The following is a 26,701-nucleotide window of genomic DNA, read 5'->3' as shown; positions in this document are numbered from 1 at the left end:
CTTCGGTGTTCGTCACACACACAGACAGAATAATCCAGAGGGGTTTGGTTCCAACTCACCCAAGCGCAAACGCGTAAAGCGGGTAAACGAGGCGCAGCTCCAAACGGGGAACAAGGTTCTCATCAGCGGATCTCCACAGAAAGTCCTGGAGGGAAAGAAGACGAGGCACAGCAACGGGGAAAAAGCAGGCAAAAGCAGTTGTATTCCAAAACGACCCGACATCGATTGAAGGGAAGTCCCAGTATAAAAAGCCTCTGGGGCGCTAATCAAAAACTATGACAGGTGCGCGCTGGAATTGATACTTGCTCCAAAAGCGTGTGGCGGGGAATGCACCAATCAACACATCACCTTAAAGGAGCGGAGCGTGTGGCGGGGAATGCATCAATCAACACAGTACCTTAAAGGAGCGGAGCGTGTGGCGGGGAATGAACCAATCCTCACATATTGTATATGTCACAAATGTAACAGTACTAAATACCTGTATGTCATGTATGTCCCTATGCCATAAATGTCATGTATGTTGTGTATGTCATAAATGTCACTATGAATGGAAAATGGGGGACCCTGATGTAAACAAGACAAACGTCTTTCTCTGGTCTGCATCCCCTTAACAATTGTGTGTATTGCGCCGTACTGTATTGTACCCATTCTGCAATCTGTTAAATAAAGTTTTCATTCATTCATTCAGGAGTAAGTAGGTTAATCCAGCCTGACTCAGCACTATGGAGAACTATTACTACCAGTGTGTATTTCGAGCCTACTTAACTTACAATTACTTTGGAAATATTTACATAGTTGCAAGGATTTACCACAGCTGTATTGTATTGTATTTGCTTTCTTTTTGCATATACCGGTAGACGTCTTCACAGTTTGTATAAACACAGGGAATATGTTTTGGTTGAGGTGTGTTTACTGTATGTCTTCTTTTTTGGTACAATGATTGCTGAAATGCAAAACCTCCTATCTGAAAATTTTACTTTTTTGAGAAAACAAAACACGTTGTTTTCTTGCAGAATGCAGTTTTTTAAGGATACCCAACACAATACACTGCTTTTGGCAAATATCTTGGAGACAGACTGAATAGGTGCAGACAGGAGGTTTCTCATCATGCAAAGTGAAATCAGAAAATACCTAATTTAGCAGATTCAGCCATCGATATGCAACATTGTTTGGAAAGTAGTGACTTGGTGGGACTGAGGCCCCGTTCACACTGCAGGCCTTAATGCTCAATAACCCGAACCCATTCACACTGCAGGCCTTAATGCTCTGATTTACTGCTCAGATCTGATTCTCTTGTTTGGCTGTTCACATTAAATGTGGCCAGTATCAGATTCCAGTGTGAACTGGTCACGCTCCTGAACTGACCCACGTGCGCTAATCAACAATAAAGAAGATGGACATAAACATGGAGGACACTGAAGTCATTTTATGGTTTAATTTATAGGTTGGTGTGCTGTGGAGGCCAGTTCATTCTTAAGCAGATGATAATGAGGTGAGGAGGAGGTGAAAGAGACATTTCTTCTTTCAATATGCTTTCAAACACAGACCGGTTATGATACGTCCCCTTAAAGTATCACCTCAAATACTTATAAGGTAAAAACCTCACTGTCCCTCCACTGACCACCTCCATCACAGCTGTCTTCATGTCTGTATCCACTGACCACCTCCATCACAGCTGTCTTCATGTCTGTATCCACTGACCACCTCCATCACAGCTGTCTTCATGTCTGTATCCACTGACCACCTCCATCACAGCTGTCTTCATGTCTGTATCCACTGACCACCTCCATCACAGCTGTCTTCATGTCTGTATCCACTGAGTGAATGAAAACTTTATTTAACAGATTGCAGAATGGGTACTGTAACTGAGGGGTACAATTCCCTGACTGTATTACTAGATATGATACTTACTACCACTACCTTTGTACTTAATATTCGGCCACCCAGTACACGGCATAAATATATTATCATGAACACTCTCACGTAGATGAAACGGATCCAACACAAATGTACGAATTAGAAACAGGTCTTTATTTCCTACACAGCGATGGTGTGTAGAATAAGCACTTAGTCACTTAATTACATTTATGAATTGAAATAGTATGCACTTTTATGGCAAGGAGTATTCGTCGGTATATCAATAGATAATGGCCAATCTCTGAAGGCGCAGGTGGTAAATATACGACCTGGAATAGTTAAGGAATAACAGCAATGATACTTTAATGATTATAGGCTGGATACACTAGAGGGGGTTAATCCGGTCGCTTGTAAGCCGACAGGAGTAGGAGGGGGGGGGGGGGTAGAATCCAGCTGCCTCGTCCGGCCAAGGGTATCCCAGGTGAACCCACTGTAGTGCCGTTCAATGCGCCGGCGATCCTTGGACCACAGATGAAAGCAGGTGGACTCTTTGTGGGCCGGCTCCCTCCGGTCCACGGGGGAGAGATGTGGAGAGACCTCGTCTTGCAGAGCGTCTCCTCACCTTGCGTCCTCTCCAGGGGGGGGGGGTTCCAACACACGGTAGTGTCGGGGGTCTTTATCCATAGAATAATCAAAGCATCCAAAGCATAATCCGTGCCTGGGAAGGCGGGCTGTCGTCGGTAGAATAATCCGGTATACAGGTCCACTCGCTCGTCGGCTCTGGGGCTCCTCGGGTGCAGCTTCACATAGGGTCAACCACCCTGGGTAAGCAGCCAGTTCTCTGCCCGAAACGATGGGGTACTGACTACGGTAGTATTCTCACCGCACGAAGCACTATATATTAACAGACTATTATTAGCTTAATAGACTACGTCCAACTCGACGATATAGTGCCAAATATGACTATTCAAATATTAATATACACGATGTCTCAATACCGATGGTAGGCCGAACTTGGCCTTACTCCCACACGTGGCATCGCGGGGAGGCTTTACGTCTGTGACTCTATTGGAGGGTAAGAAACTGGACTGAAAAGAAAGTCCTACTTTAGTAGCGCAGTATATATACGCACTATGAACAAATAGTCCCATTAGTGGTGCGGTAGCCAAATTCCTACGCGGAACTAGGACTTGTTCGTACATGTCGAGCGGTACGTTTGAACTGGGTCTGAGGGGTATGGCAGCCTGGCACCAAGGTCTCGACCAATAGTAGAATGGAGACTATTATGGGATGTTCAGTAGGCTAGAATGGATATTCAATGCATATTGTACAAGGAATATACAAGGGATATCAGGGAATATTAGAGAATATACAAATACAATTAAATATATATATATAAATAAATATACATATTCGGTTTAATCTGGCCCTTCACAACAGCCACCCCCTGAATAGGTCCCAGACCTAATCAGTTAAACGGAGACAGATTAATCGCGTTGTCTATTTACACATAAGGGTTTGCTGTAGGGGTCAGTCAACTTCACAAAGTCATAGGGTTGTAGGGTCATGGTCATCATCGATTGTGTCTGGGAGTCGAGGCAGTTCTATGAGCCTTGCCACGGGACGGGTGTAAGTGCGACCCTGGACGAGCACTTCAGCTGCTCGGACCTTGCCGTCGGCACCGGTGATCACTTTGCTTACGCGGCCGGCCGGCCACATAGCTCTGGGCAGTGATTGATCAATAATCATGACGACTGTTCCTTCTGTCAAATTGTCTCTCTCCTTTACCCACTTCTGGCGGGTCTGTAGAGACGGTAGGTAGTGCAGTAGGAAACTGTTCCAAAACTTGTCGGCTAATACTTGGCTGTACCTCCACATTCGTCGGCCGTTCGCTTCTTCAGGCCGGTACATTGTCTGGGGTAATGTGGGATCTAGCCGCCCCATCAGGAGTGTGTTGGGGGTAACTGGGTCGATATCCGCCACATCACTGGAGACATATCCGAGGGGCTTCGAGTTAAGTACTCCCTCAATCTCCGTGAGGACTGTCATTAGGACTTCTTCCGCCACAGTCTGGGCCCCAAGTACTGCGTACAGGGCTGTCTTTATGGAGCGCACTTCTCGTTCCCAAGTGCCACCGAAGTGGGGTGCGTTTGGGGGGTTGAATTGGAAATCAACCTGTGCTGGAGCGAGGTGGGTCTTAAGTTCTGGGCCCATAGCTTGGAAGCTCTCTCTCAGCTCTCTTTCGCCGCCTTTGAAGATTGTCCCATGATCGGACAATAGGGTAGACGGTATTCCTTTCCGTGATGTGAATCTACGGAAGGCCATAAGGAATGAGTCTGTGCTCATGGTCGGGAGAAGCTCGATGTGTATCGCTCTGGTGGTCATGCATTTGAATACAATACCCCACCGCTTCTCGGTTCCTCTTCCTTTCTTTATGTGCAGCGGGCCAAAGCAGTCCATGCCCGTTGAGTGGAATGGCTTGTCACCGATTCGGAGGCGACATGGAGGAAGGTCAGCCATCCTTGGTATGCTGGGCTGCGCACGCCACTTGCGGCAGTCTAGACATGTTCGTTGGAAGCGTCGTACCGCCTCTCTTCCTTGTAGGATCTAGTAACGACGTCTGATTTCCGCGAAGACTCTTTCTGCTCCTGCGTGATGTACATCCTCATCGTATTTCTTTATAATCAGCTCTGTGACCTTGTGTCGGCTGTTCAATACGATCGGGTATTTAATGTCATCCGGTAGATTGGGGGCTCTGCGTAGGCGACCACCCACTCTGATGAGGGTGTGAGCGTCGCTCTCGGGGGCCAGGTGAATTAATCTGCTGTCGGATGGGACGGGCTTTCCTCCCTGTAGACAGGCCAATTCATCGGGGAACGAGTCTCTCTGGGCTCGCTGCAGTAGAAGCAATTCTGCTTCCTCGTAGTTAGCTGCTGACATATCAGCGGGGGACTTGCACTCCGGGTGGTACCGCAGGAATGTTCTTTGTTGTGCACTCTCTATGGACGTGCAATCGTTTATGTTAGGGTCGGTGGAGGCTACGGTGCTCAATCCACAGAACACAGACTTCTTAATTTCCACCTCCTCTGGACTTGCTTCCCTCGGGATAGGCATGGGCCACTGTCCTTCCGGGAGTCTTAGGAATGCGGGGCCGTCACTGTAGACATTGCGACGGGTGAGGTCATCCAGGGGCATCCCCCGGGTGATGACGTCAGCTGGGTTCTGTTTTGTATCAACGTAGCGCCACTCTGTTTCTCCGGTTAACTCTTCGGTTAAGTCTTGAATCTCGGTGACTCTGACTCCCACGAAGACTTTGTACTTGCATGAGTCCGATTTGATCCAGGCGAGTACCGTCGTGGAATCTGACCACAGGATTGTTCTAGACACCGGTATGGTGAGCTCACGTTGGATGAGCGTGGCTAGGTGCGCTCCGGCTATGGCTGCGCAGAGCTCTAGACGTGGGATAGATTGTTGCTTGCGTGGGGCTATTCTCGAGCGGGCGAGGACAAATGCTGTGTAGATCTCTTCGTCCGCTGCTGGGTCCTCTGCTACATGTTTCTGTAGTGCAAATGTCGCACAGCAGGGGCTGCACGTCGTTCCGAAGGGGAGGACTTCCCATTGGTAGATGGCTGGGTGCTCATCTCCTGGCTTCTCTCTCCATAGGAATCGTAACAGGGGCTTGTCCGCCTCTACTAATCTCACCTGCAGGAACATTCCTTTAATGTCCCCGCTGATGGCCACCTTTTCCTGGCGGAAGCGGAGTAGAACGCCGAGTAGGGAGGGGCCGAGTGTGGGACCGGGCAGTAACTCTTTATTCAGATTTTGGGATCCGATCTGGTAGCTGCAGTTAAATACTATGCGGTCTTTACCGTTGTGATGGACCTTGTGGTGGGGCACGTACCACGATTCAGTGGTCTGGTCAGCCTCTTTAATGTCCATCTTTGTGACGTGTCCCGCTGTGATGAGCTTCTCAATCTCAGCGCGGTATACACTCTCTTGGGCGGGGTTCTTGGCTAAGCGCCGCTCCGTGTTCAGCAGGTACCGTTCTATGGCGTCTGTCTTGGCGTGGAAAGTAGGCATTCCTTCTCGCCGCAGGAGTGGCGTGGCGTATCTCAACACGCCGTTGACCGGGACTCTCTTGGTCCCTGTCTCGAGGAGGTGAATGGCGTAAATGTCATCTTTAGAGCGAATGTCTTTCTTTCCATTCTTAAAGGGCATTTGTTCCAAGCTCCATAGCCGCTCTACGTGTTGCAGGAGTGCGGTTTCTCCCTCTGTGACTCGGGAGTGGAGACATCTAGTGGCTGTACTTCGGTTGAGAGATTTGGCGAGCGGGCCTTGGAGAGTCCATCCCAAACGGGTCTCGACTGCTGCAGGACAGCCTCGGGGTCCGGTATGAACCCGGTCTATCGGGACAATGAGGTCTGCATGGTCGGAGCCTATCAACAGGGTCGGCATAGCATTGTCTATGAGCGGGATCGGTAACTTGCGCAGATGTGCATATTTCTCCATCAGCTTGGCGACGGGGTATGTGTACCGCGACAGTCCTATTTCTTGGCTGGTGAAAGCGTCTGCAATCTGGTACCGTCGCTCAGGCTGGCCGCTTGCTGCGATAGAGAATGAGACATTCTCGCCCTTTATCGTCTTCAAATCTCGTCTTATTGTCCGAATTGTCATTTGGGTTTCGCTTCCCCGCAGCCCTAGCTGGGCCGCAGCGGAGGCGAGCAGCAGGGTCTTCTCTGACCCGTCATCGAGGACGGCGTAAGTGTCCAGGACTTTATTCTGGTAGCTTAGTGTCACACGCACTACTTTTAGGAGTACTCGGGCTCCACTGCTGCTGGCGGGATCGATGTACATGACGCTCGCTTTGCGGCTGGATGGTGCAGGTGAAGGGCGCCGTCTGTTACTGTCGTGAAGTATGTCCAGATGGGCTCCATCGCACTTGGTGCACCTTTTCTTTAAGCGGCATTCGGCTGCCATGTGTGAGCGCGCACAGCGAAAACAGCGCTTGTTGGACTTTATCCATTGACCTGCTTCCTCCGCGTTCAGCTTGGGGAAGGAGTCACATTGCGCTAGCCAGTGTTCTTTCTCACAGTAGGGGCACACTATCTTCCACTTCTCCGTTCTGGAGGGGGTACTGTGGCTCCTGCTGCTCGGTACTGACTCCGATTGGTGCATCACAGTCACCGATCTTCTTCCATCATTTAGTCGTCTGGTTCCTTCTCTGGAGCCAGGGGTGCTCCGTCCGAATGTATCTAGCCGTAGGCTGCTGACTTCTCTCGCCAGGAAGTCTGCTAGATCGAGGAGGTTCGGTTCGGGGCCATTCGGGTCTCTGTGGTCCCTCTGCCGCCTAAAGCGCTCCTGACGAGCGGGCGGCAGCTTCTCCAGGATCCTTTCCACATTTGAGTTGGCGTAAAGTTCATACTCCCCCTTCTCTCTTTGCGCTCCCAACATCCCTACCAGGGACTGCACTCTGATGGACAGGTCGTCCAGTGCTCGATTGTCTATTGCTGGGGGTAAGCGGTCGATGTGTCGGATCTCCTGGATCACGTAATCCCATATGCGCCCATACCTCTGGTCCAATGCTACCAGCGCTGCTGTGTATGGGGTGGTGGAAGTTGCGTAGGCGAGCGCTATATTATGTGCGCGGGGCACCTTTAAGTGCTGCAGTAGGATGGCGTATTTGTGGCGTTCATCCAATACATCCACCAACATGGTCTCCAGACACATGCGGAGTTCTGTATACTGGGCCCGGTTCTCTTGGGTGAAGTCGGGTACCATAGGCGTGCCAATGTATGACGCTGACTGTGGATACATCGGCGAGCGTTGGGGGGGAGGCCTCCTAGGCGAGTCTCCTCCCGCTCCTTGGTATGGGCTGGTACCGGCAGTGTACCATGGCCCGCTTGTCCAGGTGCTGTTCCTCGGTGCGGGTCGTGCGTCGTGCTCACCCGTGTATAGAGTCGGGGGTCTGTAGCGCAGCTCCGCGGGAGTATAGCCTGGGCTGTACCGGACCTCCTGGTCCGGTAGAGTACTGTGCTGTCTTCGGGCGCGGTTCTCCTCCTCTTCCTCTTCGTCTTCAGTTAGGTCATCCAGTGCTTGTAGTCTCTGGTTTAGCCTCTCCACAGGATATGCTGCTCCTTCCCGGTTGCTAGGTCTCGCTTGGACCGGTGGGGGGAGGTGGTCTGTGGGGGGTATAGACCTCGTCTGTTGGTCAAGTTCAGGGTTGTTTACTCGGCTAGGGGATGCCGCCCTGGAGGTGTGTCTAGACGAGTTCCTGGAGCCTCTGGCGGAGGGAGAGGGTGTTGTCCGTCTGATCAGCTGTTCTATTAGTTGCGCTTGCTGTCTGTCGCGCTCTGCGTCCCGTAGAGCACCAGCAGCTGCTCGCTGGCTGTCTGCTCGGTCTCGGGCCACATTCTCTTCCATCTGAATGCGTCTTATTTCCAGGCGTATGTGCTCTTCTTCGCTCCGTTGCTGTATCTGCAATCGATCGCGTTCACCCTGGAGTCTATCGCGTTCAGTAGAGGCTTTCAGGCTGACGAGGAATGCCTGCTGTAGGGTCCTCTCTGCCTCGCTGGGAGAAGGCGGTTGTATAGGGGAGCCTTCCCTCGGGGTACTCCTTGCGGAGCCTTGGAGCTCTATCTCCACGGTGCTCTCCCCGTCTTCTTCCGTGCCGAGTTCTCTCTCGGTAGCGTTGTATTCCTCCCGGGACTCATCGGGGACTACTTCTTCAGTACTGGCGGGGTGTGAAGTCATGTCTGGTTCCCACTGGTCCCCACCGTGAACTTGGTCAGTTACATTAGAGCCCGTAGGGGCCTCTATGGTCGGGGTAGTCTGGGCGTTGGGGTTAGACATACTTTTACTTTCTAGTTTTACCGCGTTTACTGTTAGTAGAAGACTAGGTTGTTGACTGACAGCGTAAGCCTCTAAGTACTGAGGGAGCCGTCGTTCGCGCTGCGGGCGTTGGTTAGGAGGATCGTTTCGTGGAGTGTTCATCATAGGCCATTTCAATATTAATAACACTATATTAATATTACACTAATTACCTCCGGCTCGAAGGACCAATTGTAACTGAGGGGTACAATTCCCTGACTGTATTACTAGATATGATACTTACTACCACTACCTTTGTACTTAATATTCGGCCACCCAGTACACGGCATAAATATATTATCATGAACACTCTCACGTAGATGAAACGGATCCAACACAAATGTACGAATTAGAAACAGGTCTTTATTTCCTACACAGCGATGGTGTGTAGAATAAGCACTTAGTCACTTAATTACATTTATGAATTGAAATAGTATGCACTTTTATGGCAAGGAGTATTCGTCGGTATATCAATAGATAATGGCCAATCTCTGAAGGCGCAGGTGGTAAATATACGACCTGGAATAGTTAAGGAATAACAGCAATGATACTTTAATGATTATAGGCTGGATACACTAGAGGGGGTTAATCCGGTCGCTTGTAAGCCGACAGGAGTAGGAGGGGGGGGGGGGGTAGAATCCAGCTGCCTCGTCCGGCCAAGGGTATCCCAGGTGAACCCACTGTAGTGCCGTTCAATGCGCCGGCGATCCTTGGACCACAGATGAAAGCAGGTGGACTCTTTGTGGGCCGGCTCCCTCCGGTCCACGGGGGAGAGATGTGGAGAGACCTCGTCTTGCAGAGCGTCTCCTCACCTTGCGTCCTCTCCAGGGGGGGGGGTTCCAACACACGGTAGTGTCGGGGGTCTTTATCCATAGAATAATCAAAGCATCCAAAGCATAATCCGTGCCTGGGAAGGCGGGCTGTCGTCGGTAGAATAATCCGGTATACAGGTCCACTCGCTCGTCGGCTCTGGGGCTCCTCGGGTGCAGCTTCACATAGGGTCAACCACCCTGGGTAAGCAGCCAGTTCTCTGCCCGAAACGATGGGGTACTGACTACGGTAGTATTCTCACCGCACGAAGCACTATATATTAACAGACTATTATTAGCTTAATAGACTACGTCCAACTCGACGATATAGTGCCAAATATGACTATTCAAATATTAATATACACGATGTCTCAATACCGATGGTAGGCCGAACTTGGCCTTACTCCCACACGTGGCATCGCGGGGAGGCTTTACGTCTGTGACTCTATTGGAGGGTAAGAAACTGGACTGAAAAGAAAGTCCTACTTTAGTAGCGCAGTATATATACGCACTATGAACAAATAGTCCCATTAGTGGTGCGGTAGCCAAATTCCTACGCGGAACTAGGACTTGTTCGTACATGTCGAGCGGTACGTTTGAACTGGGTCTGAGGGGTATGGCAGCCTGGCACCAAGGTCTCGACCAATAGTAGAATGGAGACTATTATGGGATGTTCAGTAGGCTAGAATGGATATTCAATGCATATTGTACAAGGAATATACAAGGGATATCAGGGAATATTAGAGAATATACAAATACAATTAAATATATATATATAAATAAATATACATATTCGGTTTAATCTGGCCCTTCACAACAGGTACAATACAGTACGGCTCAATACACACAATTGTTAAGGGGATGCAGACCAGAGAAAGACGTGTGTCTTGTTTACATCAGGGTCCCCCATTTTCAATTCATATAGACATTTATGACATACTCAACATACATGACATTTATGGCATAGGGACATACAGGTATTTAGTACTGATACATTTGTGACATATACGGTATTCAAATATACAGTACTGTTGTCTGTTACCCATAGATCCTGACAGAGTATATACATATGATGGGGAGGGGACTGTACATTAGGATGGGGTGGGTGGGTGGGAGAGAAATATACATACAGTGGGGAGGAGACTGTACATTAGGAGGGGGTGGGTCGGTGGGAGAGAAATATACATACGGCGGGGAGAGAATATATACATGCGGTGGGGAGGAGACTGTCTATTAGGAGGGGGTGGGGGGTTTGGACATTTACGGTGGCCAGTTTCGAATTGCAGCCTCCCGTAGGTGCTCTTTAAGAGCGGTTTTGAATGTGGGTAGGGATTCACATTCCTTTACAGCTGTGGGTATACATGGCATTTGATTGGAGGCTAGTCTCACTTTGTCCCACAGCAACATTAAAATAGTTTAGATTTGTGTATGTTGAAATGTAAAACATTTACTTGAAAGTAACGCAATAGTTACTTTCTGAAGTAACTAGTTACTTTTATAATTTGTAACTGAGTGAGTAATTTAGTTACTTTTTGGAAGAAGTAACTAGTAACTATAACTAGTTACTTTTTAAAAGTAACTTGCCCAACACTGCCTTGTTTCTCGCATGCGCAGTAGTGCACCGCACAGTACAGGCCCCCAACGCACAGGCCGCTCCTATGTATGGGGCTGCGGCACTGCAGATATACCCTACTCCACATTATGAGCGAAAAAACCGGATTCGTGTCACTTCCTCGCCTGCCGTCTGAACGCAGCTTGGTGTCACTGAGTGCAAGTGGTGTTGAGCTGACCCCGCCCCCCGTAACACGACCCCGCCTCCCGTAACACGACACGTTAGATCCAGTTTTTCACTAATCAAGTTATCCCCTTTTTTTCTCTCATCCAAAAGAACTGATAACAGAGTTAGTGCAGTTGTCGATTATCCTATGCCCGGTCTGTGAATGACTGTTTATTCCTTGTGTAGTACAAGTCCTACTCTCTTACTACGAGGAAAACCAAACGATGAATGAAAAGAGAGAGAGAGAGAGAATAGTTAACCCCTCACGACTCCATCTCATGGCAACAAGCTGATGTTTGGAAGATATCTCCACATTGTCTGAGAGAGAGGGAGAAAACACCCAAAGAGACTTTGAAAACATGGACAATAACTCAAAACTCTAGACGTATGTTTCTCATGTCAATAAAGCCCATTTGAATTGAATTGAGAGTGGAGAGAGAGAGAGACACACCCCAAGAGAGAGAGAGGCCCTACCACTCCGAACCAAGAGAGAGAGAGAGGGGGGAGAGAGGGAGATAGAGAGAGGGAGGTAGAGAGAGACTCTGAACCGAGAGAGAGAGAGAGACTACCACTCCGAACCAAGAGAGAGTCACAGTCAGGAAAAATAGCTGTTTTTTTCCCCCTTTTATTTTTTTGTGTGCTTTCGCTTCAACTTCATGTGGAAGTTTCCTCTCCTCCGGTAACCGCGGGGCGCACCGTTCCGACCGGCGCCGTGGGAGAGAGAGAGACAGACGGAGAGAGAGAGAGAGGGGTTGATTGATATCATTGATCCCCCAGTCGGATCGATATCGATATGTCTGTGCAGCGGTCGCGGGCGGGGTTCTACCGGCAGGAGGTAAACAAGACGACCTGGGAGGTACCGGAGCGGTACCGGGAGCTGAAGCAGGTCGGGACGGGAGCCTACGGGACGGTATGGTGAGTTGTTAGAGAACAAACAAACACTGACACAAACAAACAAAAATAGCTGCGTGAAGCGTGTTTACAAACAAACAGCAGACGACAGAGACCAAGGCGTGGATCCAGGAACTTGGAGTGGAGTCGGCTGCTAGTCTCCAACCCGGTGTGTGATAAGAGTTTAGACACAACTTTTATGATGAATTGAAAATGGGGGACCCTGATGTAAACAAGACGAAAGTCTTTCTCTGGTCTGCATCCCCCTTAACAATTGTGTGTATTGAGCTGTACTGTATTGTACTCATTCTGCAATCTGTTAAATAAAGTTTTCAATCAATCAATCAAACCACGTTAAGTTTAGCAGTTTCACTCCTAAATCCACAGCAGCTGATCTGCAAGGAGTTGATTTGCTTTGTGCTCGTAGCAACAAAGGAGCTGGTGGGAGTCAAGAGACCCTGCATTTAAAGATCTCTCTCTCTGTCTCCGTCTCTCTCTGTCTCTGTCTTTTTTACTGTGGCATTGATTAGATTATATTGAAATGTATCGTCATCATGCAGCACAAGTACAGTACAACGAAAATACGTTTGGCATCCAATCAGAGTGCAAATGTAACAGTAAAGTACAACAGTAATATGTACAATGTACAGGTGATTAAACTGGGTATAAAATATAAAATTGGTACTGCTGAGTAATATTGCTAATCAGATGTATGTCATATGTGTAGTATTAATATGTACAGTTATACAGGTATAAAGACACTATGGTAGTAAGTATATATAGTATTAATATGTACAGTGATACAGGTATAAAGACACTATGGTAGTAAGTCTATAGATATAGTATTAATATGTACAGTGATACAGGTATAAAGACACTATGGTAGTAAGTCTATAGATATAGTATTAATATGTACAGTGATACAGGTATAAAGACACTATGGTAGTAAGTCTATAGATATAGTATTAATATGTACAGTGATACAGGTATAAAGACACTATGGTACTAAGTCTATAGATATAGTATTAATATGTACAGTGATACAGGTATAAAGACACTATGGTAGTATATAGATATAGTATTAATATGTACAGTGATACAGGTATAAAGACACTATGGTAGTAAGTCTATAGATATAGTATTAATATGTACAGTGATACAGGTATAAAGACACTATGGTAGTAAGTCTATAGATATAGTATTAATATGTACAGTGATACAGGTATAAAGACACTATGGTAGTAAGTCTATAGATATAGTATTAATATGTACAGTGATACAGGTATAAAGACACTATGGTAGTAAGTCTATAGATATAGTATTAATATGTACAGTGATACAGGTATAAAGACACTGTGGTAGTAATTCTATAGATATAGTATTAATATGTACAGTGATACAGGTATAAAGACACTATGGTAGTAAGTCTATAGATATAGTATTAATATGTACAGTGATACAGGTATAAAGACACTATGGTAGTAAGTCTATAGATATAGTATTAATATGTACAGTGATACAGGTATAAAGACACTATGGTAGTAGGTCTATAGATATAGTATTAATATGTACAGTGATACAGGTATAAAGACACTGTGGTAGTAAGTCTATAGATATAGTATTAATATGTACAGTGATACAGGTATAAAGACACTGTGGTAGTAAGTCTATAGATATAGTATTAATATGTACAGTGATACAGGTATAAAGACACTGTGGTAGTAAGTCTATAGATATAGTATTAATATGTACAGTGATACAGGTATAAAGACACTGGTAGTATATAGATATAGTATTAATATTATGTACAGTGATACAGGTATAAAGACACTATGGTAGTAAGTCTATAGATATAGTATTAATATGTACAGTGATACAGGTATAAAGACACTATGGTAGTAAGTATATAGATATAGTATTAATATGTACAGTGATACAGGTATAAAGACACTATGGTAGTAGGTCTATAGATATAGTATTAATATGTACAGTGATACAGGTATAAAGACACTATGGTAGTAAGTCTATAGATATAGTATTAATATGTACAGTGATACAGGTATAAAGACACTGTGGTAGTAAGTCTATAGATATAGTATTAATATGTACAGTGATACAGGTATAAAGACACTATGGTAGTAAGTCTATAGATATAGTATTAATATGTACAGTGATACAGGTATAAAGACACTGGTAGTATATAGATATAGTATTAATATTATGTACAGTGATACAGGTATAAAGACACTATGGTAGTAAGTCTATAGATATAGTATTAATATGTACAGTGATACAGGTATAAAGACACTATGGTAGTAGGTCTATAGATATAGTATTAATATGTACAGTGATATACAGGTATAAAGACACTATGGTAGTAAGTCTATAGATATAGTATTAATATGTACAGTGATACAGGTATAAAGACACGATGGTAGTAAGTCTATAGATATAGTATTACTATGTACAGTGATACAGGTATAAAGACACTGTGGTAGTAAGTCTATAGATATAGTATTAATATGTACAGTGATACAGGTATAAAGACACTATGGTAGTAAGTCTATAGATATAGTATTAATATGTACAGTGATACAGGTATAAAGACACTATGGTAGTAAGTCTATAGATATAGTATTAATATGTACAGTGATACAGGTATAAAGACACTGGTAGTATATAGATATAGTATTAATATTATGTACAGTGATACAGGTATAAAGACACTATGGTAGTAAGTCTATAGATATAGTATTAATATGTACAGTGATACAGGTATAAAGACACTATGGTAGTAAGTATATAGATATAGTATTAATATGTACAGTGATACAGGTATAAAGACACTATGGTAGTAAGTCTATAGATATAGTATTAATATGTACAGTGATACAGGTATAAAGACACTATGGTAGTAAGTCTATAGATATAGTATTAATATGTACAGTGATACAGGTATAAAGACACTGTGGTAGTAGGTCATACTGGCCAGCAGTGTAACTAGTAGTAAGTGTAGGTAAGAGATATGTTTACATTAGGGAATACAACATAGCCAGAAAACCATGGGTGGAGAAAGTAAGTGAGTAGGCTACTTTTACTAAAGTAAGCCTATTGTACTTAAATACTTAATCTCTACTTGTACTTTACTCGAGTATTTCCACTTTAGGAATCTTTGTAGGTACTTTTCACTCCACTGTGTTTCAAATGAAGACATCCTCCACTACACTTCACCTGAACAAGTGTGATTTGGATGTAAACAAATGATCGCCACCAAAGCCAGAAAATAGGAATGGAGTTTGATTCTGTAGTTGATCGACTGAGGTCTCGATGCAAGGACTAACTAAACAAAATGGTAGTTATGAGTTTTTAATTGTGTTGTTTAATTGTATTGTATGGCTGTAGTTCAGTTTCATTTATTTATTTCAAACCATGCAACCTATATACAATACAAGACAACCACAAAACGGTACAATAACCACCACAATACAATAGACAACAGTAACAACAGACACCACTTAATGGTTTGAAAGTGGGATGGAAGAAGCTAAGCTTGTGAGTTTCCATTCCCCCGACATCTCAACAAGACATACATGAGTCTGACTAGTTAATACATATTCTATATATAACATATTCCTTTTAATGCCAAACGTCATGTTCTCCCTCCTCCTTATACCTTTCCAATATTCCTTTTTTTTAAACTTTCTTTTAAACTGGTTTATGTTTTTACTCCGTTTAACCTCCTCGTCCAATCCATTCCATAATCTCACTCCACAAACGGATATAGATTTCAGATTTTAGGTTCTTGCACCCGGTTGCTGACGTTTTTGTTTCTCTCTAAGATTATAATTCCTGGGCCCTCATTCATCAATGTGTGCGTAGAACATGTTCTATTTCCACACGTAAGCACGAAATGTAGAACTAGTGTACGCACACATTCTCAATGGAGGGTTTTTAACCTTTACCTTTACCTTTTCTGCCTATCAGGGTGTTTTTGTGGTATTTTAAAGGAATTAATGAAAGCAGATACAGACCACTAGCCTAGCTTGAGGTGTAGCTAACAGAGCTATAGGCTTAACACTCTGGGAGAGGTGTAGCTAACAGAGCTATAGGCTTAACACTCTGGGAGAGGTGTAGCTAACAGAGCTAGGCTTAACACTCTGGGAGAGGTGTAGCTAACAGAGCTAGGCTTAACACTCTGGGAGAGGTGTAGCTAACAGAGCTATAGGCTTAACACTCTGGGAGAGGTGTAGCTAACAGAGCTATAGGCTTAACACTCTGGGAGAGGTGTAGCTAACAGAGCTAGGCTTAAAACTCTGGGAGAGGTGTAGCTAACAGAGCTGGGCTTAAAACTCTGGGAGAGGTGTAGCTAACAGAGCTATAGGCTTAACACTCTGGGAGAGGTGTAGCTAACAGGGCTGGGCTTAAAACTCTGGGAGAGGTGTAGCTAACAGAGCTAGGAGGCTTAACACTCTGGGAGAGGTGTAGCTAACAGAGCTAGGAGGCTTAACACTTTGGGAGAGGTGTAGCTAACAGAGCTATAGGCTTAACACTGTGGGAGAGGTGTAGCTAACAGAGCTATAGGCTTAACATTCTGGGAGAGGTGTAGCTAACAGAGCTATATGCTTAAAACTCTGGGAGAGGTGTTTTTGGCCAACAGAGCTAGGCTTAAAGGGGAACTATTTTACTATTTCTTTCACTATTTGGGCACTTTTACACAATTCCTGTGAGTCTATGGAACACCTCTGTAATATATATATATTTTTTATTCATTGTTTTGTATTTCTAATCAAGTCCTCAAAAACAGCATTTTTCTACCTCAAGATCTCGAGCTGTTTTGAGCCTGGGCTCCTAAACCACTGCGCGTTCTGGTTCGCCTGAACATTAACATGCAGCGGTGTCTCTCTGACATCACAGATCAGCACATTTTCAAATGACTCAGTTCAGTGAGGGTGAATATTGTGAGAGGAGAATTGGAAGAATGCGCCAATATGAGAATTTTGAGACATAGATCATATTAATATAAGTTCACTTCACATAGCTAGGAAACAATGCTAAACACTCAAAAAGGCCATTTATAAGATAGTTCCCCTTTAAGGGTTAGGGTCATGGTTGGTGGTAGGGTCAGGGTTAGGGTCAGGGACTCAGGGTCTTCTGGTCTGTTCTCTAACTTGTTTCTCCTCTGCAGCTCGGCTCTGGACCGGCGCTCCGGGCTGCGTGTGTGTCAGGGTTAGGGTTAACTTGTTTCTCCTCTCTCTCTCTCTGCATCTCGGCTCTGGACCGGCGCTCCGGGCTGCGTGTGGGTCAGTGTTAGGGTTAACTTGTTTCTCTCCTCTCTCTCTCTCTCTCTCTCTGCAGCTCGGCTCTGGACCGGCGCTCCGGGCAGCGTGTGGGTCAGTGTTAGGGTTAACTTGTTTCTCCTCTCTCTCTCTCTCTCTCTCTCTCTGCAGCTCGGCTCTGGACCGGCGCTCCGGGCAGCGCGTGGCCATCAAGAAGCTACACCGGCCCTTCCAGTCCAAACTGTTCGCCAAGCGGGCCTACAGAGAACTGCGGCTCCTCAAACACATGAAGCACGAGAACGTAAGAGAGAGAGAGAGAGGGAGCCTTTTGAATGATGAATAGTACAGATCTATTTTCAAATATTCTAATCGTCGTTAAATGATAAGAAATCGAATGTGCCGATATAGTTTTGTCTCAAAAAAGATATGTTCCCTTGTTTTTACTGACACTGCGTAGTGTATTGAGAGGGGACCCTATTAACTGTTACACCGCTGAACGGCATGCTGGGTAGGGATGGGTACCGAATTCGGTACTTTTGAGGTACCGAACCGAAACACGTCGGTACTACCGAGTATCGATTCAAGTGAGATACAGAATTATTTTTTTTTAACTTTTTTTTTATTGACTTTTTTTTGCTTTTTTTTTGCTTTTTTCTTTTCATGTCAACGTTCTTGCTTACCTAGGATTTGACTTGATTCAACAACAAAGCAGTCGGAGCAATGGCAAGCCGAAAACGGTCGAAATTGTAGTTATTTGAAGTTTGGATTATTTTTTTCACGACTGAGGTAGGTAAATAATTTTGAGACTAAAGTACCGAAAAAAGGTACCGTATCGGTTCAAATGTGAAAGGTACCCATCCCTAATGCTGGGTACAGTCGGCTAGCTACTAGCCAGGTAGCATAACAGTCTGTTAACAGCTGGGAGGACAGAAAAAGAAAGATGAAGAAAGAGAGACCGGAGATGTTACCTGGTAGCAACGTTTTGTACGTCTGCCATGTTGTTTCACTAAGTTCACACATTTCAAGCATCAGTGACGTAACGTTCAGAATGAATGCTTTTGTTCCTGGTGATGTTTCTTCTTGACTTGTTTAAAGAAGACGTGTCCGGCCCATGGGGGCATTGACGTGTGTTGTCAGCCCTTACAAATTAATTTGATTTTATTTAGTGTCACACAGCAGACGGTACAGACTTGGACCTTCGTTTTGGATTCATTGGTCCAAAATGATTGAGGTAGAACTAGAATCTATTGTCTCTCCATTAGAGAGATCTCTTAACATAATATGCCAAAAATGCAGGAAAAGAAAGTGACAAGTCGCTTCGATTTCAGACGCGTTACACATGGTTCTCCAAATTGGAAGAGAAATTGGAAATTCTCCCGATTTAAAGGAAAACTCCAACATTTTGGGAAATTAGCTTATTTGCCATCTACCCTGGAGTTAGACAAGAAGACGGTAATGTTGGTGTGTTCCTTTAACCCTGGCATGGGCCTGATCCCCAGTAATGAAATACATATCAATAGAGGCAGTAGCCAATATTAGTGTGAATGTGTTCCTGTGCGTTGGGTCAGGATGTGGGGTTTTGACAGTTCTGTCAGGATGTGGTGACAGGATGTGGGGTTTTGACAGTTCTGTCAGGATGTGGTGACAGGGTGAGGGGTTTTGACAGTTCTGTCAGGATGTGGGGTTTTGACAATTCTGTCGGGATGTGGGGTTTTGACAGTTCTGTCAGGATGTGGTGACAGGGTGAGGGGTTTTGACAGTTCTGTCAGGATGTGGTGACAGGGTGAGGGGTTTTGACAGTTCTGTCAGGATGTGGTGACAGGGTGAGGGGTTTTGACAGTTCTGTCAGGATGTGGTGACAGGGTGAGGGGTTTTGTCAGTTCTGTCAGGATGTGGGGTTTTGACAATTCTGTCGGGATGTGGGGTTTTGACAGTTCTGTCAGGATGTGGTGACAGGGTGAGGGGTTTTGACAGTTCTGTCAGGATGTGGGGTTTTGACAATTCTGTCGGGATGTGGGGTTTTGACAGTTCTGTCAGGATGTGGTGACAGGGTGAGGGGTTTTGACAGTTCTGTCAGGATGTGGGGTTTTGACAATTCTGTCGGGATGTGGGGTTTTGACAGTTCTGTCAGGATGTGGTGACAGGGTGAGGGGTTTTGACAGTTCTGTCAGGATGTGGTGACAGGGTGAGGGGTTTTGACAGTTCTGTCAGGATGTGGTGACAGGGTGAGGGGTTTTGACAGTTCTGTCAGGATGTGGGGTTTTGACAGTTCTGTCAGGATGTGGGGTTTTGACAGTTCTGTCGGGATGTGGGGTTTTGACAGTTCTGTCAGGATGTGGGGTTTTGACAGTTCTGTCAGGATGTTGGGTTTTGACAGTTCTGTCAGGATGTGGCGACAGGGTGAAGGGTTTTGAGTTTTGACAGACAGGTCACGAGGTGAGACAGGTCCCTGGGATCACGGGTGTTGGTGGTGTTGGTCATGAGTCATCATCTTTTTTCTTCTTGGCTACAGGTGATCGGGCTCCTTGACGTGTTCACCTCTGAGATCTCATTGGACAAGTTTCGCGATTTGTAAGTTTAACCTCGATTTGTAACTTTAACCTCAGTTTACTGATTATAGAATTCACATTTAGCATACATTGATGACGCTTTTCCTCTCTTCTCTCCACTCTTCTCCTCTCCTCCCCTCTCCCCTCTCCTCTCTATTCTTCTCCTCCTCTCTGCTCCTCCCCTCCCCCTCTCCTCTTCTCTCTGCTCCCCTCCTCTCCCCTGCTCTCTGCTCCTCTCCTCTTCTCCTCTCCTTTCCCCTCTCTCCTCTGCTCTTCTCTTCTCCTCCTCTCCCCTGCTCTCTCCTCTCTCCTCCCCTCTTCTACTCTCCTTCCCCCCTCTCCTCCTCTGCTCTCCTCTTCTCCTCTCTGCTCTCCTCTTCTCCTCCTCTCCTTTTCTCTGCTCTCCTCTCCCCTGCTCCCTGCCCCTCTCCTCTGCTCTTCTCCTCCTCTCCTTCCCCCCTCTCTGCCCCTCTCCTCTTCTCCTCCCCTCTTCTACTCTCCTTCCCCCCTCTCCTCTTCTCCTCCCCTCTCCTCTCCTCTCTCCTCTCCTCTACCCTCTCCTCTTCTCCTCCTCTCCCCCCTCTTCTACTCTCCTTCCCCCCTCTCATCTTCTCCTCTCTGCTCTCCTCTTCTCCTCCTCTATCCTCTCCCTTCTCCTCTCCTTCCCTCCTCTCTGCTCCTCCCCCCTCCTCTCCTTCCCCCCTCTCTGCTCCTCCCCTCTCCTCTCCTCTTCTCCTCCTCTCCCCTCTCCTCTTCTTCTCCTCCCCTCTCCTCTGCTCTCCTCTTCTCCTCCTCTCCTCCCCCTCTCCCCCTTCCTCCTCTCCTCTTCTCCTCTCCCCTCTCCTCTCCTCTTCTCCTCCTCTCCCCCCTCTCCTCTTCTCCTCCTCTCCCCTCTCCTCTCCTCTGCTCTCTTCTTCTCCTCCTCTCCTCCCTTCTCCCCTCTCCTCTACTCTTCCCTCTCCTCTCCTCCCTCCTCTCCTCTCCCCTCCCCTCCCCTCCCCCCTCCCCTCTCCTCCCCTCTCCCCTCCTCTCCTCTCCTCTCCCCTCTCCTCCTCTCCTCTCCTTCCCCCCCTCTCCTCTCCTCTCCCTCTCCTCTCCCCCCTCTCCCCTCTCCTCTCCCCTCTCTCCTCCCCTCTCCTTCCCCCCCTCTCCTCTCCTCTCCCCCCTCTCCTCCTCCCCCCCTCTCCTCTCCCCTCCTCTCCCCTCTCCTCTCCTCTCCCTCTCCTCCCCTCAGCTACCTGGTGATGCCCTTCATGGGCACTGACCTGGGGAAGTTGATGAAGATGGAGAGGTTATCAGAGGAGAGAGTGCAGTTCCTCACCTACCAGATGCTGAGAGGCCTCAAGGTTGGTTTCCTCCAGATCTGCTGCTGTAACCCTTAACACGTTGGGTGCCGTTAACACATTGAGTGCCACGCCCCTTCCGGGAAGTGACAACTTCTATGCCGTCCATTAACCCCATGTAAATGTAGTTGTACTTTGTAGACCTAAACCTATATTTTATAGTATAGCTGTAACTGAGGGGTACAATTCCCTGACTGTATTACTAGATATGATACTTACTACCACTACCTTTGTACTTAATATTCGGCCACCCAGTACACGGCATAAATATATTATCATAAACACTCTCACGTAGATGAAACGGATCCAACACAAATGTACGAAGTCGAAGTATGCGTTTATTACTACACAGCAATGGTGTGTAGAGCAAGCACTTAATCACTTAATTACATTTATGAATTGAAATAGTATGCACTTTTATGGCAAAGAGTATTCGTCGGTATATCAATAGAGAATGTCCAATCTCTGATGGCGCAGGTGGTAAATATACGACCTGGAATAGTTAAGGAATAACAGCAATGATACTTTAATGATTATATACTAGATACACTAAGGGGGGGTTAATCCGGTCGCTTGTAAGCCGACAGGAGTAGGAGGGGGGGGGGGGTAGAATCCGGCTGCCTCGTCCGGCCAAGGGTATCCCAGGTGAACCCACTGTAGTGCCGTTCAATGCGCCGGCGATCCTTGGACCACAGATGAAAGCAGGTGGACTCTTTGTGGGCCGGCTCTCTCCGGTCCACGGGGGAGAGACGTGAATCGACCTCGTCTTGCAGAGCGTCTCCTCACCTTGCGTCCTCTCCAGGGGGGGGGGTTCCAACACACGGCAGTGTCGGGGGTCTTTATCCATGGAATAATCAAAGTATACAAAGCATAATCCGTGCCTGGGAAGGCGGGCTGTCGTCGGTAGAATAATCCGGTATACAGGTCCACTCGCTCGTCGGCTCTGGGGCTCCTCGGGTGCAGCTTCACATGGGGTCAACCACCCTGGGTAAGCAGCCAGTTCTCTGCCCGAAACGATGGGGTACTGACTACGGTAGTATTCTCACCGCACGAAGCACTATATATTAACAGACTATTATTAGCTTAATAGACTACGTCCAACTCGACGATATAGTGCCAAATATGACTATTCAAATATTAATATACACGATGTCTCAATACCGATGGTAGGCGAACTTGGCCTTACTCCCACACGTGGCGTCGCGGGGAGGCTTTACGTCTGTGACTCTATTGGAGGGTAAGAAACTGGACTGAAAAGAAAGTCCTACTTTAGTAGCGCAGTATATATACGCACTATGAACAAATAGTCCCATTAGTGGTGCGGTAGCCAGATTCCTACGCGGAACTAGGACTTGTTCGTACATGTGGAGCGGTACGTTTGAACTGGGTCTGAGGGGTATGGCAGCCTGGCACCAAGGTCTCGACCAATAGTAGAATGGAGACTATTATGGGATGTTCAGTAGGCTAGAATGGATATTCAATGCATATTGTACAAGGAATATACAAGGGATATCAGGGAATATTAGAGAATATACAAATACAATTAAATATATATATATAAATAAATATATATATTCGGTTTAATCTGGCCCTTCACAACAATAGCTATGGGTCTAATAACGCCGTCGAGTGTCAGTGAGCTGCTTCTGGTCAACGTGCAAAAAACAGATTATTTTTTCATCCGTACATTTCCGTTTTATACCGTTTTGAATATGAACATAGTCCGGCCGCTTCTGAGCAATTCCAGGGAAAAGACACAAACAGCGTTTTTGTGTAATTCAATAAACATGTTGTAATTTTTCGCCGGATTATCGGATCTTCCTGAAATCAACGCTAGATCATCATTATTGTCCTTTGTTGTGCATGCATGCAATGTGATTTAGACCGGCGTTCCCCCCCCCCTCCTGCAACCCAACGGAAAACAACAAAACAGCTATAACACAGATAGCTTCAATCGCAGTCCAATAATCTCATCGCCATTCCAGTTATCCACAGCGATCGTGCCTCCGACGTTGAAGGACATTGCTCTTCAACGGGCGGGCGGGCGGGGTCAGTAGTCCAAACCATCCCTACAAGCGTGTGTTTTGCCGGAGTGTTTAGGACCCACCCCCATGCCGCAGCTCGGTAGAGAAAAGAAACCAACCCGTTTCTAACGGGGTGCATTACTGGCCGAAGGCGTTAGAGGGCGGTATAATACCGTCTGCCAGCTCAGACACACTCGGAACAGTATGCACAAGGTGCCCCACTGAATTATGAATGGCAATAGTAAATAAAAGAAATACCACGACAGAAACGTTGAGCTACGTGAACGGCAGTCAATGTGTTAAATGTAGAACTACGTTTTTCTCACGGTATTTCTTTTAATCGCTATTGCCATTCATAATTCAGCGGGGCACTGTTCTGAGTGTGTCTGAGCTGGCAGACGGTCTTATACCGCCCTCTAACGCCTTCGGCCATTATTGCACTCCATTAGAAATGGGTTCGTTTATTTTCTCTACCGAGCTGCGGCGTGGGGGCGGGTCCTAAACACTCCGGCAAAACACACGCTTGTAGGGATGGTTTGGACTACTGACCCCGCCCGCCCGTTGATGTGCAATGCCCAACAACGTCGGAGACAGGATCGCTGTGGATAACTGGAATGGCGATCAGATAATTGGATTTTTTTTTTGCATTACATCAGATACAACAAGGTAAGAACACTATATAAATTTGATTGTTGATCTGATATTTATTTCTACCGCCGGTCTAAACAACATTGCATGCGTGCACGAGGAAGGATAATGATGATGATCTAGCGTTGATTTCAGGAAGATTCGATAATCGGGCGAAAAATGACAACGTGTTTATTGAATTACACAAAAACGCAGTTTTCGCGTCTTTTCCCTGGAATGACTCAGAAGCACCCAAACTATTCATATTCAAAACGGTATAAAACGGAAATGTACGGATAAAAAAATTATGACCAGAAGCAACTCACTGAGACTCGACGGCGTTATTAGACCCATAGCTATACTATAAAATATAGGTTTAGCTCTACAAACTACAACTACGTTTACATGGGTTTAATGGACGGCAAGGAAGGGGTCACTTCCCGGAAGGGGCGTGGCACTCAATGTGTTAACTTCCTCTCTGGTGGTGTAACCCTTAACTTCCTCTCTGGTGGTGTAACCCTTAACTTCCTCTCTGGTGGTGTAACCCTTAACTTCCTCTCTGGTGGTGTAACCCTTAACTTCCTCTCTGGTGGTGTAACCCTTAACTTCCTCTCTGGTGGTGTAACCCTTAACTTCCTCTCTGGTGGTGTAACCCTTAACTTCCTCTCTGGTGGTGTAACCCTTAACTTCCTCTCTGGTGGTGTAACCCTTAAAGGGAAGATGAAGCAGTGCGATAAATACATATTCATAGCATCACATTAGTATTTAGATAAGCCACAGAAGAAGTCACGTTATAAAAATAAGCAGTTTCTAAGAAAAAACGATTTGTTGTGTACATTTCTGAAGCATTTAGCATTATGGGCGCGGCCATTTTGTTGCTGACGTCATACCGTGGCTTGGGTGTATACACTCTGGTTAGCTGCCTATATTGAATGGGTCAGTCAGCAAATAAAATGTTGCCTACAAAACAACGGGACCGCGGTGGTTCTGTTTGTATTGCTCCTGGCTGTTCAAACTAATTTTACCATGTGAGAGAGAGGAAAGTTGGTTAATTTCCACAAACTACCAGTGAAAAAAACAGTGTTGTTGACATGTTGGCTCGGGCTGGCTGCACTCAGGCGGCGCGACCAGCCTGTTGGACAGGGAAGGAGGATCTGCAGAGAACACTTCATTGCCTCGGATTATGTTGTTGGGGTGGGATGTTTGTCCAGAAGACCACTAATCAGCTGAAGCCGGACGCGGTTCCCTCGGTCTTCGACAGACAGACCGGCGTTAGCTCTCGGGGCCCGGCGTTAGCTCTCGCTAGCTAGCGTTAGCAACCGGAGCGTCGCGGAGCATTCAGCCTGCTGGCTACACAGCTTGTGTAGCCAGCAGGCTGAATGCTCCGCGACGCTGGTTGAAGTGGGTCTAGGTAGCCAGCAGGCTGAATGCTCCGCGACGCTGGTTGAAGTGGGTCTAGGTAGCCAGCAGGCTGAATGCTCCGCGGACGCTGGTTGAAGTGGGTCTAGGTAGCCAGCAGGCTGAATGCTCCGCGACGCTCCGGTTGCTAACGCTAGCTAGCGAGAGCTAACGCCTGGCCCCGGCTGGTGCCAACTAGCTAGCGATCGCTCCCGAGAGCTAACGCCGGTCTGTCTGTCGAAGACCGAGGGAACCGCGTCCGGCTTCAGCTGATTAGTGGTCTTCTGGACAAACATCCCACCCCAACAACATAATCCGAGGCAATGAAGTGTTCGCTGCAGATCCTCCTTCCCTGTCCAACAGGCTGGTCGCGCCGTCTGGGTGCAGGCAGCCCGAGCCAACATGTCAACAACACTGTTTTTTTCACTGGTAGTTTGTGGAAATTAACCAACTTTCCTCTCTCTCACATGGTAAAATTAGTTTGAACAGCCAGGAGCAATACAAACAGAACCACCGCGGTCCCGTTGTTTTGTAGGCAACATTTTATTTGCTGACTGACCCATTCAATATAGGCAGCTAACCAGAGTGTATACACCCAAGCCACGGTATGACGTCAGCCATGACGTCAGCTACAAAATGGCGGCGCCCATGTTGAAAACAGGGATATTATATTATATTTTTCAGACAAATAAGATAGATTTCACATTTGATTATAGAACCCTGTCTTACACAAGGTACACAACAAACAAACTAGGATCACATTGCTCACTGCTTCATCTCCACTTTAACTTCCTCTCTGGTGGTGTAACCCTTAACTTCCTCTCTGCTGTACGACTGATCGCTTCCTCTAATGTTCTCTGTGCCTCTTCTTCTCTCCTCAGTACATCCACTCTGCAGGGATCATCCACAGGGTGCGTGACCTTTGATCTTTCACACTATTGAGCCCTGGGTGGGGGAGGTTTCATGTCCATTCCCATTCATCCCATCCAACTCTCACAACAGAGTAAGAGAGAGAGAGAGACACACACACACACACACACACACACACACACACACACACACAGCGTAAGCGAGCGAGACAGAGTAAGAGAGAGAGAGAGAGACACAGAGTAAGAGAGAGAGACACACACACACACACACACACAGAGTAAGAGAGAGAGACACACACACACACAGAGTAAGAGAGAGAGACACACACACACACAGAGTAAGAGAAAGAGAGAGACACACACACACACAGAGAGAGTAAGAGAGAGAGACACACAGAGTAAGAGAGAGAGAGA

At 46.5% G+C, this 26,701-nt stretch overlaps 1 protein-coding gene across 1 annotated transcript in view; it reads left to right on the top strand.

The window, feature by feature from the left end:
- The first annotated feature begins 11,818 nt into the window (after positions 1-11,818).
- mapk12b (mitogen-activated protein kinase 12b) overlaps positions 11,819-26,701 on the top strand; it is a 29,697-nt gene continuing 14,814 nt past the window's right edge. Inside the window, exons 1-5 of the mRNA XM_084330682.1 lie at positions 11,819-12,225; positions 17,649-17,778; positions 19,990-20,048; positions 21,261-21,372; positions 26,300-26,329. Of these exons, the coding sequence (XP_084186808.1) occupies positions 12,104-12,225; positions 17,649-17,778; positions 19,990-20,048; positions 21,261-21,372; positions 26,300-26,329 (453 nt within the window). The 5' untranslated portion in view covers positions 11,819-12,103. The remainder of the gene's footprint in view (positions 12,226-17,648; positions 17,779-19,989; positions 20,049-21,260; positions 21,373-26,299; positions 26,330-26,701) is intronic.

The sequence above is a fragment of the Notolepis coatsorum genome, assembly GCF_963971535.1.
Source record: "Notolepis coatsorum genome assembly, chromosome: 15".
Lineage (NCBI taxonomy): Eukaryota > Metazoa > Chordata > Actinopteri > Aulopiformes > Paralepididae > Notolepis > Notolepis coatsorum.
This window is presented reverse-complemented; position numbering and strand designations above follow the sequence as displayed.